The sequence below is a fragment of the Salvelinus fontinalis genome, chromosome 25 (assembly GCF_029448725.1).
Source record: "Salvelinus fontinalis isolate EN_2023a chromosome 25, ASM2944872v1, whole genome shotgun sequence".
Taxonomy (NCBI): Eukaryota; Metazoa; Chordata; class Actinopteri; order Salmoniformes; family Salmonidae; genus Salvelinus; species Salvelinus fontinalis.
In genome coordinates this window covers 18722765-18738864 of record NC_074689.1, presented here as the reverse complement: position 1 = coordinate 18738864, position 16100 = coordinate 18722765, and the positions used below count along the sequence as shown (strand labels likewise).

General features: G+C 45.4%; 1 protein-coding gene across 1 annotated transcript; it reads left to right on the top strand.

The window, feature by feature from the left end:
* The first annotated feature begins 9426 nt into the window (after window positions 1–9426).
* cbln2b (cerebellin 2b precursor) lies at window positions 9427–12946 on the top strand. Its single transcript, XM_055881505.1, has 4 exons — window positions 9427–9762; window positions 10179–10750; window positions 11518–11637; window positions 11845–12946. The coding sequence occupies exons 2-4, from the start codon at window positions 10457–10459 to the stop codon at window positions 12040–12042; spliced, it is 612 nt and encodes a 203-aa protein (XP_055737480.1). The 5' UTR covers window positions 9427–9762; window positions 10179–10456; the 3' UTR covers window positions 12043–12946.
* Window positions 12947–16100: the final 3154 nt, after the last annotated feature.

The window sequence follows — 16100 nt, the reverse complement described above, 5'->3', positions numbered from 1 at the left end:
CATTTTTTCCCCTCCGGAACAGAACAGGATCCAGTTATCCCTACCCACGGGATACAATGGAGATACTGCCAGCTGCCAGGGTTTTCTCCTAAAACTGAACTTGTATCTGGCCACGGTCTCTCCAGTACCAACAGACCGTGAGAAAAGCTTCGCCCTCATCTCCTGCCTTACCGGGAAAGCCCTGGAGTGGGCCAACGCTGTGTGTGGAGAGGATAAGGCGTTGGACCATTTTGAGGAGCTCATCTGCCATTTCCGGAAGGTATTCGACCACCCATCCGAAGGCAGAGCAGCAGGTGAGATCCTCTATCATCTGAGGCAGGGGAAGAGGAGTGCTCAGGAGTTCGCGTTGGAGTTTAGGACTTTGGCTGCCGGCGCTGGATGGAGCGACAGGGCCCTGATCGACCACTACCGTTGTAGTCTACGCGAGGACGTCCGTCGGGAGCTGGCCTGTAGAGACACCACCCTCAACTTCGACCAACTGGTGGATATGTCCATCAGGCTGGACAACATGCTGGCTACTCGGGGACGTCTAGATCGGGGTCTGGTTGTTCCATCCTCCCGCACTCTCTCTCCCGAACCTATGGAATTGGGAGGGATGGTGCGCAGGGAGACCGGAGGGGGTACCCGCTCGAGCACCATCTATGATCGCAGAGATCACACTGCTGATCGGTGCCGGGTTGGTTCCTCTGGGAATAGAGAAGGCAGGCAGGGCACTCTGGCATCACCCCAGGTGAGTAGGCACCATACTCATCCAGAGCCCTCTGCTGCACTTATGTTTGTCTCTGTCACCTTTCCGGATTTTTCCCTGCATTCCCAGTATAAGGCGCTAGTAGATTCAGGCGCGGCTGGGAATTTCATTAATAAAAATTTAGCTTATAGTTTAGGGATTCCTATTGTTTCTGTGGATATGCCTTTCCCTATTCATGCCTTAGATAGTCGACCAATAGGGTCAGGGTTTATCAGGGAGGTCACCGCACCTTTGTCTATGATAACGCAGGAGGGTCACAAGGAGAAGATTAGTATTTTCCTTATTGATTCCCCTGCGTATTCTGTGGTGTTAGGCCTACCCTGGTTAACTACTCATAACCCCACTGTTTCTTGGCCACAGAGGGCTCTCACGGGGTGGTCGCGAGAGTGCTCAGGTAGGTGTGTAGGGGTTTCCGTTGGTGCTACTACGGTGGAAAGTCCAGACCAGGTTTCCACCGTGCGCATTCCCCCAGAATATGCCGATTTGGCACTCGCCTTCTGTAAAAAGAAGGCGACTCAATTACCACCCCATCGACAGGGGGATTGTGCGATAGATCTCCTGGTAGACGCTGCATATCCCAGGAGTCACGTGTATCCTCTGTCGCAAGCGGAGACAGTGGCTATGGATAATTATATCTCTGAATCCCTGCGTCAGGGGTTCATTCAGCCATCCATTTCACCCGCCTCTTCGAGTTTCTTTTTTGTGAAGAAGAAGGATGGCGGTTTACGCCCGTGCATTGATTATCGAGACCTTAATAAAATCACGGTAAAATATAGTTACCCGCTACCTTTGATCAATACAGTAATGGAGTCAATGCGCGGGGCCCGCTTCTTCACAAAATTGGATCTCAGGAGTGCGTACAATCTGGTGCGTATTAGGAGGGGTGATGAGTGGAAGACGGCATTTAGCACCACCTCAGGTCATTATGAGTACCTGGTCATGCCATATGGGTTGATGAATGCTCCATCAGTCTTCCAATCGTTTGTAGATGAGATCTTCAGGGACCTGAACGGGCAGGGTGTAGTGGTGTATATCGATGATATTTTGATATACTCTGCTACACGCGCTGAGCATGTGTCCTTGGTGCGCAGGGTGCTTGGTCGCCTGTTGGAGCATGATTTATATGTCAAGGCTGAGAAATGCTTGTTCTTCCAACAATCCATCTCCTTCCTAGGGCATCAGATTTCCACTTCAGGAGTGGAAATGGAGAGCGACCGCATTACAGCCGTGCGTAATTGGCCGACTCCAACCACGGTAAAGGAGGTGCAGCGTTTTTTAGGGTTTGCCAATTACTACCGGAGATTTATCCGGGGTTTTGGTCAGGTTGCAGCTCCCATTACCTCACTGCTAAAGGGGGGACCGGTGCGCTTGCAGTGGTCGGCCGAGGCGAATAGGGCTTTTGGTAAACTGAAGGCTCTGTTTACCTCGGCGCCTGTGTTGGCTCATCCGGATCCCTCTTTGCCATTCATAGTAGAGGTGGACGCATCCGAAGCTGGGATAGGAGCAGTGCTTTCTCAGCGTTCGGGTGTGCCACCGAAGCTTCGCCCCTGTGCTTTCTTTTCGAAGAAGCTCAGCCCGGCGGAGCGTAACTATGATGTGGGGGACCGAGAGCTGTTAGCTGTCGTAAAAGCCTTGAAGGTGTGGAGGCATTGGCTTGAGGGGGCTAATCACCCTTTTCTCATCTGGACTGACCACCGCAATCTGGAGTACATCCGGCAGGCGAAGAGACTAAATCCTCGCCAGGCAAGGTGGGCCATGTTTTTCACTCGTTTTGTGTTTACGCTTACTTACAGACCAGGCTCCCAGAACGTCAAGGCAGACGCATTGTCTCTGCTGTATGACACAGAGGAGCGACCCATGGATCCCACTCCCATACTCCCAGAGTCGTGTTTGGTGGCGCCAGTAGTGTGGGAGCTGGACGCGGACATTGAGCGGGCGTCACGTGCAGAGCCCTCTCCTCCTGAGTGTCCAGCTGGTCGTCTGTACGTTCCGTCTGCTGTCCGCGACCGATTGATCTATTGGGCTCACACATCACCCTCCTCTGGTCATCCTGGGATAGGTCGGACGATGCGCTGTCTTGATGGGAGGTACTGGTGGCCCACTTTAGCTAAGGACGTGAGGATTTATGTTTCCTCCTGTTCGGTGTGCGCCCAGTGCAAGGCTCCTAGACACCTGCCTAGAGGTAAGCTTTTACCTTTACCCGTTCCTCAACGGCCGTGGTCGCACCTGTCAGTGGATTTTGTGACTGATCTTCCACCTTCACAGGGTTACACCACGATCCTGGTCGTTGTGGATCGGTTCTCTAAGTCCTGTCGTCTTCTCCCTTTGCCCGGTCTCCCTACGGCCTTACAAACTGCGGAGGCTCTGTTTACACATGTTTTCCGGCATTATGGGGTGCCTGAGGATATAGTGTCTGATCGGGGTCCCCAGTTCACGTCAAGGGTCTGGAAGGCGTTCATGGAACGTCTGGGGATCTCGGTTAGTCTTACCTCAGGTTTTCACCCCGAGAGTAATGGGCAGGTGGAGAGAGTTAACCAGGATGTGGGCAGGTTTCTGCGGTCCTATTGCCAGGACCGGCCAGGGGAGTGGGCGAAGTTCGTGCCTTGGGCAGAGATAGCCCAGAACTCGCTACGTCACTCCTCCACTAACCTTACCCCTTTTCAATGTGTATTAGGGTATCAGCCGGTTCTGGCTCCTTGGCATCAGAGTCAGACCGAAGCTCCTGCGGTGGACAATTGGTTTCGGCACGCTGAGGAAACTTGGGAGGCAGCCCACGTCCACCTTCAGCGTGCCATAAGGCGCCAGAAAATTGGCGCAGACCGTCGCCGCAGTGAGGCCCCGGTGTTCGTACCAGGGGACAGGGTCTGGCTCTCGACCCGAAACCTGCCCCTCCGCCTGCTCTGCCGGAAGCTGTGTCCGCGGTTTGTGGGGCCGTTTAAAGTCCTGAGGAGAGTGAACGAGGTATGTTATAGATTACAACTGCCCATTAATTACCGTATTAACCCCTCGTTCCATGTGTCTCTCCTCAGGCCGGTGGTGGCTGGCCCGCTCCAGGAGGCTGAAGTGCGTGAAGTTCCTCCGCCTCCTCTAGACATCGAGGGGGTCCCGGCGTACGCTATTCGATCCATTTTGGATTCGAGACGTCGGGCGAGGGGCCTTCAGTACCTCGTGGACTGGGAGGGGTACGGGCCGGAGGAGAGATGCTGGGTTCCGGTGGAGGACGTTTTAGATCCTTCTATGTTAAAAGAATTCCACCGCCTCCATCCGGATCGCCCTGCACCTCGCCCTCCGGGTCGTCCCCGAGGCCGGTGTCGACGCGCGGCGGGAGCCGCGCGTCAGGGGGGGGGGTAATGTCACGACTTCTGCCGAAGTCGTTGCCTCTCCTTGTCCGGGCGGTGTTCGGCGGTCGACTTCACCGGTCTTCTAGTCATCATCGATCCATTTTTCATTTTCCATTGATTTTGTCTTGTCTTCCCACACACCTGTTGTCAATCCCATTCATTACCTGTTGTGTATTTAACCCTCTGTTTCCCTTCATGTGTTTGTCAGAGATTTTTCATTGTCATGTGTTGTGTTAATTGTGTATAGGTGTGCGACGGGTCTTCGGACCCAGATTTGTTTTATATTTTTTCCGTGAGTGTTATGGAGCAGATTACTAGGACTTTAATTAAAGTACTCCATTCTACACTCTATTTGACTCTCCTGCGCCTGACTTCCTCTGCCACTTATACACGCCATTGTGACACAAAGTTGTGGCAAAATGTCTTGAGGACAACAAAGTCAAGGTATTGGAGTGGCCGTCACAAAGCCCTGACCTCAATCCTATAGAACATTTTTTGGCAGAACTGAAAAAGCATGTGCGAGCAAGAAGGCCTACAAACCTGACTCAGTTACACCAGCTCTGTCAGGAGAAATGGGCCAAAATTCACCCAACTTATTGTGGGAAGCTTGTGGAAGGCTACCCAAAACGTTTGACCCAAGTTAAACAATTTAAAGGCAATGCCACCAAATACTAATTGAGTGTATATAAACTTCTGACACACTGGGAATGTAATGAAAGAAATCAAAGCTGAAATAAATCATTCTCTCTACTATTATTCTGACATTTCACATTCTTAAAATAAAGTGGTGATCTTAAATGACCTAAAACAGGTCATTTTTACTCGGATTAAATGTCAGGAATTGTGAAAAACTGAGTTTAAATGTATTTGGCTAAGGCGTATGTAAACTTCCGACATCAACTGTATAATATTGAAACAATTACAGAGAATAGCTACTTGGTTGCAGACTCTCAAGTGATAAAGTGGGAGGCGCACGCACACTCACGCACACACACATGCACACACACTTCTGGGTTAACATGAGATTGAGAGTTTGTGTGTTTTAAACAACCTGCAGCTGTCTCCAACTCAGCCAATTCACTGTGAGAGTACACACACAAAGGAAAGATCTGAAAGAGTGGTCAGGGAGAAGGGAGTGGGGGAGAGAGACGGAGAGGGAGATAAAACAGCTGGTGAACAAATGTGTGCAAGTGCCGAGGTTCATATCCATCCATACCCCATGCCTTATAGTTTAGTTTTGATGAGGGATTCCTACAGATATTAGGGAGAGATAGATAACAATAGAGAGTGTGAAAGAGAGAGGGGAGGGGGTTATGGCTAAGCCCTATTGGAAACAGTTCACTTTTTAAATGAAAGCAAAGCAAGCAACCTCCAGTGCAGGACAGGGATGTGTATCTCTCAAGCCTAACAATATAGCACTCAGCAGGTAAGCTAGGTGTCGAAGGTCAAACTACTGCAGAGGAACCTGGGAAATGAATCTTATTTTGCTACGGGGTCTCATTGATGTGGGGTTCAGAAGGGCGACGCAACACAATGAAAACGTTATCTCTTTTTCTTCTGTTTTTCCTTTGAAGATGCTTTTGGAATCACAGGTTTAAATGGAACCTCTTTGGCCTCATTGGAAAGGCGCACACACACACATACGCCTTGTTCTCTCTATTGCACTGCACATGGTATTTGGCGTCTCTGGAGGATATAGTAGTGAGTTACTTTGTAGTGTGGTAGGTATATTTCCTTATATTCTCTGATCTACAGACAAATATATATCCAAATAGAGCCAAGGTAACTAGAGGAATGAACAAATGAACATCCATTCATCTTTTCCACAGCAGCACTCATAACTATCACAATCCTGATCGCTTAATCAACGCCTATCTCATCAAATCACTCCACCAGGGGAAATCCCACCACCACCATGGTTTCTAATCTATCTGGATTTACTAAGCCGACTGCGTTCTAAATTACGCCTATAGATAAACAATGGCAGCCAGCCGCCAGCAGCAGAACTGACTGACTGATGCTAAGTCTCTTTTCATTAGAGCAGATGTCTGTGCTCTTAGACAGACATGCCAGCACACGGCGAAGGGTCGGGATCCCCCTAGTCCTGGGAGCTGGTCTGCTCTGCTAGCTGTCACTGCAGATAGCTGTAACGTCCTCCCTACTGCCAGTCCCTTCGCCTCATTACAGAGCCTTGGACCATGGCAGGCCCCTCTCAGGGCAGAGGCAGCCTCTGGTAATGGGAGTACCACCCCCCCCCCCCCCCCCCCCCCATTCCCCCATGCCTCTGCTTGACATTTGATGTTTGTTGCTCTAGCTTGGTGTCCTTCTGCAGGCCTGCGGGTCGGTCTTAGCTCTGGGGTGTCTGATGGCTTGCTCCTGCATGGGTTATCACTCAACACTGACACTGTGATGTTTGTCAAATGAAGTGGGAAGGAGGGAAGAGGGGAATAAGAAAGGGAAGTATGGAGCGTGCATGTTGGGTAGCTGTAATGAAGATGTCTATATAGCTACAAGTGCATAATAATGTCTGGTGTTTTACTACTGCAAGGCAAGTGGGTCACTAGATGATGTGACATGGATAACTGGTGGATGTTAATTGTTTAATGTCATTCTGTGTTATCTAAGGATATATGGTTTCATTCCTACATAGATTAACAAAATACAGTGTGATATGCTATTTGTTGAATTGTATACCGTGGATGTTTGGCCTATCACTGCTATGTATACTGTGTACTGTATGTAGACAATTGTTTCCACACATATTATCAGTCAGGAGATTTGTACTAATCTAATCAAATCAAATCATATTTATATAGCCCTTCTTACATCAGCTGATATATCAAAGTGCTGTACAGAAACCCAGCCTAAACCCCCAAACAGCAAGCAATGCAGGTGTAGAGGTTTTTCTAGGAAAAACTCCCTAGAAAGGCCAAAAACTAGGAAGAAACCTAGAGAGGAACCAGGCTATGAGGGGTGGCCAGTCCTCTTCTGGCTGTGCCGGGTGGAGATTATAACAGAACATGGCCAAGATGTTCAAATGTTCATAAATGACCAGCATGGTCAAATAATAATAATCACAGTAGTTGTCGAGGGTGCAACAAGTCAGGACCTCAGGAGTAAATGTCAGTTGGCTTTTCATAGCCAATCATTGAGAGTATCTCTACAGCTCCTGCTGTCTCTACTACACCCAGGCTACACTGTTGAACATGTTTATTCCCTTCATGACAGTTTGGATAGTAGTTGGATGAGTGGTTGTAAAAGCACAGATGTTTCAATGTAAAGGAACATGCATGTGGAATATAAAATAAGGCGTCCAATGTGTTGATGGTTATGATGTCAAGAGATCAGATTTCGTCTAGCGTTTCAAAATGTTCTATGATTTCATTACGGATGGGTGGATCAGGGTGGATTGATGCACGGATTAATTTAAATGAATGAATAAATAAATGGATGAACAGATTAATAGATGAACAGATGCCAATGCCGAATGGATAGATAGACGAAATTCCAACACAACCTCCGGTCAGAAAATCCAGTTTTAATTGCATTTAAAATATGGATGACATACCTAACAGACCCTTAATGATACACCTACCCCCCACAACCCCCTCCCCCCCACCCCCTCTCGCTCCCCTGGGATAATCAGTGGAGTCAAACATATCATGGTATATGAATCTGAACTCCTTGCATAATCTGGCCAATTAGCAAAGCTTAGAGCGAGTGGAGTGACAGCTCATTACGAAGTTTAAGTGAAAGTTCAGCAGTTCTGAGGAAGAACTCTCAGATCCATCAGAGACAAGGAACCATGATAGGGACCCTTCCACAGAGTTCTTCAGGGGTATTATGACATGTTTGGGCAGGGCTGGACAGAGAGGGTAGGAGTTTGCTAAGGTGAGGTGTACAGGATGTATACTAATACATTGTATATAGGGTCCAGAGTTTTCCTGGTCCGGGGTGGAAAAACCCTTGGCCCTTGGAGTGGGGGATTCCATGTATTAACTGTTTTAAGCCAAATTAATAAACTGAAATCACACATGTTGCTGTACTCCACATGTGGGAGACGAATAAATTGAACTGAATCCCGACCTCTCAGCCCTCCAGCTAATATCATCAATAGTATCAGATATGCACAATGTCAATATTAATAGATAGCGTAACTATTAATTAAATGTAAGGTTGCAAAGGAAAAACTTATTGAAATTCCACCACTGCTGTACTCCCACTGCTTTAACTTTGACTATGCTAGTACTTCCTGGTTTGGGGGCTTATCTAAACTTATGAAGGGGAAGCTCCAGATAGCCCAGAATAAGTTGATCAGGGTAGTTTTGAAGGTGAGTCCACGTACTCACATAGGCAGGAGCTGCTTTCAGGAACTAAACTGGCTGCCTGTTGAGGCTAGGGTGTCCCAGATAAGACTAGGTTTGGTTTACAGGAGTATTTATGGTCCTGCGCCGAGATATTTAAGTGAGTTTACTTTCCTCATGTTAGGGATGCACACAATCACAGCACCAGATCAGGTGTTGCTGATGTGTGCTTATTCAGGTTCAGGAGTAATGCTGGGAAAGGTACTTTCTTGTATACTGGAGCCTCAGAATGGAATGAGTTGCCTCTGCCTATAAAACAATGTCCTCTCTGGACAGCTTTAAAAATAAAGTAAAAATATGTTTGATGTCCTCTGTGCCCATATGAATAACCCCTATGATGTAACTGAAATGATGAGATAGATGTTCTTCTTTTATGTTTTTGTTTTATTATTTCACTGCCATACTGTGTTCGATCTTGTATAGCCATCTTGTCTCAAGAGGACCACAATGGAAATGAGTCCCAGACTTTATTGTGTGTTATCCTCGATGATTTTATTAATGTGCATGTATGGCTTTTAAGTTTAATGTGTGCTTGTTTTTTTAAATGGTCGAATTAATAAACTAAACTAAACTAAATAAAATGACACAACCTAGTGACAATGAAAGACTGCAAGGTGCTGCTCACTTCCACCTAAGGATTTTGCCTTAGAAACACAAGCATTGTTAATAAAAACAACAGGATATTATGGTAGCTTGAAAATTGTCCTCATTAGTCGAACACAAATTCACCATGCACCTGTGGTGAGAAAAAAAAGAGCTGACAGTACTGCCTTCATACCGCTGGGTGTCGCACAAGTATCTTTGTGGCTCCTGTAAAACTGCCAATTTTGAGCTCAAATTAGTGACATACATATCCAATTATAGGAACAGCGCAAAAAGCAATGATATCCGCTGTTCTGCCACTTTCATCTCTGATTAAGCGCGCGACAAGAGAAGGGGGGATGGTGGGGTATAAATTGCGGGTGCAGATTGGGAGGCAGCCATGAACTCCGCTGTCCCGCGAGGGCCACTGATGTATAGTCTCACAACATTCAACTGGTTATGTAAACAAGCGAATTAATCCATACGTGTGCTTATTCTACTGTTCTAGTTTACTAGTGAGTGAGGTGCCCTTATACGCAGTGCCTACGACATTACTACTGGACTTGTACTTGAATAAAAAAGGATGGGCGTGAGTCGCCTTTGAAAGGGAAGCGAGGGGCGATCCCTTTTCAGCACAGGATGCGAGCCCACCGCTCAGTTCACTCTGCGCGCTGCTTCCTATGCGGAATGAGAGACTGACTCCACGCTATGGATAGGCCTATTACAGGTAACGTCCAGACGTCTTTTCGGGAAAACATATATTTGGGTTTTTGATAGAGCAAAGGAGTAGGCTAGTATAAGAGTGGCCAAATTAAACTTGAGAGGAAGAAAAATGTAATAAATAATTGATCACAATGATTGTTTTTAGGATTTCCAAATTGCATGAGTATTTAATAACGTTCATTTAATAATGGGAGGTGATACATCTGACTAATATTTACTAATTTGAAAACTATAGCCTAAATTAAATAGCATTTATTTGACGCACTTACTAGATAGGCAATCTTAGAATTCCGTATTACGCACGAGTTTTTGTATAGGTCTATGGATCCCAATTAATTATTTTTAGCACTCAATTTAGTATATCTTAAACACCTAATAGTTTGTCATGAATCAGTTGTTATTTGTTTCTTAAATCACCAGGAAACACCACCAAACTGTATGTTTGAAGACCATCCTAATATCAACTGAGACGCACAGGAGGAAGGGGGTGTGAGAAAGAGAGAGCGTGTCTGTGCGTGTACTAAAAGTGTGTGCGTGTGTCAAAGTGTGTGTGTTAGAGAGAGAGCGAGAGAGAGAGAAGGGGAAAGAGAGAGAGGAAAGGAGTAAGGTTGGTCCAGGTGATCGCGTCCTATCAAACCTCCAAGGAGCTGCCGTGTAGGATCAGTGTGCACAGGAAGGATCAGAGTTCCGACCAGACCATGGTGGTGCCAGCCCGCTGCCCGGGCCCCTGTGCCATGCTGGCGCTCAGCCTCCTAATGGGATACGGCGTGGTGTACTGCGTCGCCGGCCAGAATGACACGGAACCCATCGTACTGGAGGGGAAATGCCTAGTGGTCTGCGACTCCAACCCTTCCTCGGACGGCGGGGTGACCTCTTCGCTCGGGATATCCGTTCGGTCCGCGGGCGCCAAGGTGGCTTTCTCTGCTGTGCGCGGAACGAATCACGAGCCCTCCGACATGAGCAACACGTCTATGACCATCTACTTTGACCAGGTCAGCCGTCCCGGGAATTTGCTTATGCAAATATTGTCCCTATCTGGACAGATACTTATTTTGGAGATTGATAATATGTTTGATATAATTTTTTGGGGCATACAGAATAATGTTTTAATGCAAATGGGTTATGATAACCTGGGTTGAGTTTATGCGTTGGGAGATTTCTTTCTCTCAAAAACTTGAGAGCAGTTTTGGGGAGCCTCTGCAAGAAAATGTTGCAGTATGATAACGGGGACATTGTGATCGTTGTGCGTAATTACCCCAAATATGCATAAAAGCTGCAGCTTGATGCATATGTTGTGATTTGAAAATACGTAGGCTATTGTACATATAGTCTGTCTTGTAGGTTTAAGGGACGCGCAAGCACTGCGGCGCAACAATAGATGTGACTGCTGCTGTAAATGCTCCAACCATCAAGTGGAGTATTTTTACGCCCAGCTGATGCGCTGGAGCATTATGGACAGTTTTATGTTAATTGATGGCCCCACCCCCCTCTCCGACAAACTAACGTGTATAGATTGAAATCAATGATTCGACCACTACGTTTCTCGACTTCAACAATAAAAATGTATTGTCCAATTGGAAAACTGAAAGTGACAGGCGAGCAACATTGGATAATGTGGGTCGCGCGTTTACAGGACCACTCTATTACGCAGTGTGAAAGTGCTTGGTAATTTGGCTAGTTTAACCCTCGCGGTGTCTCAGTCTGTTATATGGCGACTCTGGGTTCTGCTTACGCGTTATCTTGTCGCTTTGTGTTGCAGGCTTTAGTGAACATCGGCAACCATTTCGATCTCAAAGCGAGTGTCTTCCAGGCGCCAAGGAGGGGAATATACAGCTTCGGCTTTCATGTGGTCAAGGTTTACAACAGACAAACCATACAGGTAAGACCAATAGTCAACATTTGCTTTACTATGATCGCTATTCAAGGTTTTCTGATGGTTGGCGTAGTTGGGCTATAGTGTATTGTTGTAGGCTATGCCACGGAGCAACCATCCCAAAATGAGTACATTATTGGTTCGTAATTAGAGTAGGCCAACCGTACGATGTAACACGTCTGAATTCTGCGCGTGCTGTTTCCGTTACCCCAGGTCAACCTGATGCAGAACGACTACCCGGTCATATCAGCTTTCGCCGGTGACCAGGACGTTACGCGGGAGGCCGCGAGCAACGGCGTTCTTCTGCAACTGGAGCGGGAGGACCGGGTGTATCTGAAGCTGGAACGGGGCACACTCATGGGCGGCTGGAAATATTCCACTTTCTCAGGCTTCCTAGTCTTTCCACTATAATTTAATATGCGATCACGGAAATCGCAAACGTGACTCCTCCACGGTTGAGGAACGATAAAGACAAAAATGTGGTATTTTATTTGAACTAAACTGTCAGAGGAGGATGAAGACAGACGCATATGTGTACATACACACACTATACAGTATCTATTTAATTCAAACATGAACGTTTCCTTGGAGTTCATACATCCAAATCCATCGACCAAACCCAATCTGGAAGGATAACCGAATCGATCGCTCCGTGATGTATAGGCAACCACTTGTCGATTATTTGGATTTTATCACTTGGGAATCAATGAACTTTTGTCAACAGACAGACGAGTCAGTGTACCTCTGTGTACCCGGACTACTGAACAGATGAGAAGAAGGTTATATGAATCGAAGAACTTAAAGTCCCGAGCTAGTCTACATGTATTTTCCAATGCTCTATTTTGTGTTTGTATAGCCTTTGGCATAGAACTAGGGTTTCCGTCAAGTGAGGTGTGTGGAATTATAACGGACGTCCAAGAGAAGAAGAGTGCTTTCACACCCAAAGCATTTTTTGCACGAACGGAAGAATGTTTTTGTTTTGTGCTGTCTATGGTGTTCCATTTTGGATGCTGAACATATTGAAAACAAGCCAACTGTAGGCTGCCTAACTATCCAGAGATGACATAAAAAGAGAAAAAAGGCAACATATTTCAGCCAATGGAGACATCTATAGAAACTCTTTTACAAAAAACATTTATCGAATTTATAAAGTACATATTCACATTATGGTGTGTTCTACTCTACATTTCGAATCTGCGTAGCTTTGACTGATTTAGTGTCCAGTGACGTTGCTCACAAATGTACATTGTGAAAATAACAACAGAAAAAAATCCCTATATATGATGTCCCGCCTAATAAAAAATATTGTATTGTATACGCGTATCTATTCACTTTTATTCTATACCATTTTGAGCTTGCAAATAAAACAAGTTCGAAAAGACATCAGGTCTGAAGTAAGTTAAGAAATTGACGTTCAAAACGAAGTAATCGTGACAGAATAGGCCACTAATAAAGTACTGTACAGCGAACTTCCTTCTCAGACCTGTAGCTCACTATAGATTGGCGCTGTCCATGGTTCTCATCTAGCAGCCGCTTGAACTGAATGCAATGCTATGCTCGTCACGACACAAGCCCACACCAAACCCCATTCAACTCTCGTTGTTGAAAATAGTAAACAGATCGCTATCAACTTTTCATGTTTCTTTATTCTAAGATCAAAGCAGAGAAATAACATGGCCATACAATAGCATATTGACATTGTCAAAACCGCTCTATTTTGATGTGAGTAGTGATAGTTATTCACACACTGTAATTATCTTAGCCAAATAATTATGCAACGCAGAGACAATGAGATATTGTTTTGGGCCTGCTGTACAAAAACAACCCTCCAGCACGCACACACACGAACACACACGAACACACACATGAACACGAACACACACATGAACACGAACACACACACGAACACGAACACACACATGAACACGAACACACACACGAACACGAACACACACACGAACACGAACACACACACGAACACGAACACACACATGAACACGAACACACACACGAACACGAACACACACATGAACACGAACACACACATGAACACGAACACACACATGAACACGAACACACACATGAACACGAACACACACATGAACACGAACACACACATGAACACGAACACACACATGAACACGAACACACACATGAACACGAACACACACACACGAACACACACACACGAACACACACACACAAACACACACACAAACAAACACACACATGAACACACACGAACACACACACGAACACACACACGAACACACACACGAACACACACACATGAACAAACACACACAAACACACCCACGGACACACACACGAACAAACACACACACGAACAAACACACACACGAACAAACACACACACACACACACACACACACACACACACACACACACACACACACACACACACACACACACACACACACACACACACACACACACACACACACACACACACACACACACACACACACACACACACACACACACACACACACACACACAGAGAGATCAAGGTTGTTTTTCAGCCACGATGTACAGGAATACATTCCTAATACGTCTTCACAGCTGAACAATCAATAGTACATCAATGAAGCCTACTCTATTTCTAGAGCTTTGGTTTAATCAAGATACTGCATGGATATGGGAGCATCACAAATGTTCAGATATGTCATGTGCTAAACGATGCTATCAAAGATGTACCCCAAACAAGTCCACATAATTAAACATGCATTGTGGTACATAGAAACCAAGGCAACAGGACTGAGCAAGTCACCACTATCTTATCATGTAGAACTGAAGGCTATGTGTGTGTGTGTGTGTGTGTGTGTGTGTGTGTGTGTGTGTGTGTGTGTGTGTGTGTGTGTGTGTGTGTGTGTGTGTGTGTGTGTGTGTGTGTGTGTGTGTGTGTGTGTGTGTGTGTGTGTGTGTGTGTGTGTGTGTGTGTGTGTGTGTGTGTGTGTGTGTGTGTGTGTGTGTGATAGCAAGTATATTAATAGATACTATAACTAATGGTGCCTAGATGCTGTATATAGGCCTATACCATGCAGGTCTGATTGGCATTCGTTCTTTGATCTAGGTTAAAGGGGAACAAAATAAATAAAAAACGTTGATATAGATTGAAGATATTGGCCATGAATGAAACAGATAGTAGAACAAAGGGAATTGGTGTGGTGTAGATAAAGTGTAGCCTAATAAGAAAATAAGGGAGATGGTAAGTACACCTACACCTGTCAATTTTGGTTTCCTCTGGGCTGCATGGCCAGGTGCAGTGTAGTTTTCAGCAAGGCTAGGATGTGGATCAATGGAATACTTAAGATTGATCTTTGCATTGGAGCCTAGCTCTCTGTCTGATTAAGAGACCAAACCCACTTATTTGACTGTTGCTACAAGGTATTAAACAAGTCATGGGTTGTTTTGAATTGTCATAAAATGAGTAAATCGTTTTAAACAGCTAAATGTTGTGTTGATGCTATCAGGCATCTATTGTATTATAAACTGTAGATTGTGATGCTTAATCTGATCTCGTAAATTTACATTGAGAACAGTGAAACACCATTTTGATAATGATGTAGGTGGGCACTGCACTGTAAGCCAAGCAGTCATGACAACAGCAAGATGGCTGACTTTAGGAGGTGGAAAAATGTGATTGGTTGAGATCTCTGCTCAAAAGAATGCTGAAATGTTCTTATGCAGATGATAATTTCTAGACTTGTCAATACAATATTGATTGAAATTGATTAGCTCACCAAGATCTCCTAACTATGGATACTTTATATTCAGCTATCAACAATGGCACAAAATACTGAGATTGCATAGCCTATTATTCAGAAAATCTTATAAAATTTAATGTCCAAAAAATCCAAGATGGCAGCAGGATTGGCCTTGTCAGTGGAACCTAGCTGGCAACTGCCTAGGGGATCAGTGTCTTACCTCGTTCGATCCAGTTTTTATATTCAACATGCCACACACTAGGCAGGTTTCAATTGACCATGATTTTTTAGACAAAAGCAAAGTCGCAAAAAAAATAATAATTGTGACATGTGTAATGGAAACAGCAGCTGTAGGAGAAATGTTCTAAAGATCAACAACATTTTTATCTGTTAGAAAGAGGTGCATTTTTATTTTGTCCAACTTTCTTTATAGCAACAAATGATGATGGAAACAGTGTTTTTTGAATAATGATGATTAACGCTAATTCTGAAGGTACGCAGGGCATGTGATGTCATTAAGTACAACTCCACTCCACATTTAATTCTGAATGCTTACTGATTTCTAAATCTATATTTCAACTATAAAACATAATGTTTCTTTGCGGGACAAGGATTATCTGGACTTTCAAGAATGCCTGAATTGCTCTGCCTTGTGTTTCTGGTTGGCTGGATGCGAGATTCACCATCCAATTATTTCAGATCTAAGGGAGTGCAAGTTTCACCATGGCACTGACTGTGGCA

Excerpts from the sequence above, each read along its gene's own strand:
- cbln2b (XM_055881505.1), top strand. The coding sequence starts at position 10,457 with ATGGTGGTGCCAGCCCGCTGCCCGGGCCCCTGTGCCATGCTGGCGCTC. Across the intron at positions 10,751-11,517 it reads TGACCATCTACTTTGACCAG|GCTTTAGTGAACATCGGCAA; the intron begins GTCAGCCGTCCC and ends TTTGTGTTGCAG. Across the intron at positions 11,638-11,844 it reads ACAACAGACAAACCATACAG|GTCAACCTGATGCAGAACGA; the intron begins GTAAGACCAATA and ends CCGTTACCCCAG.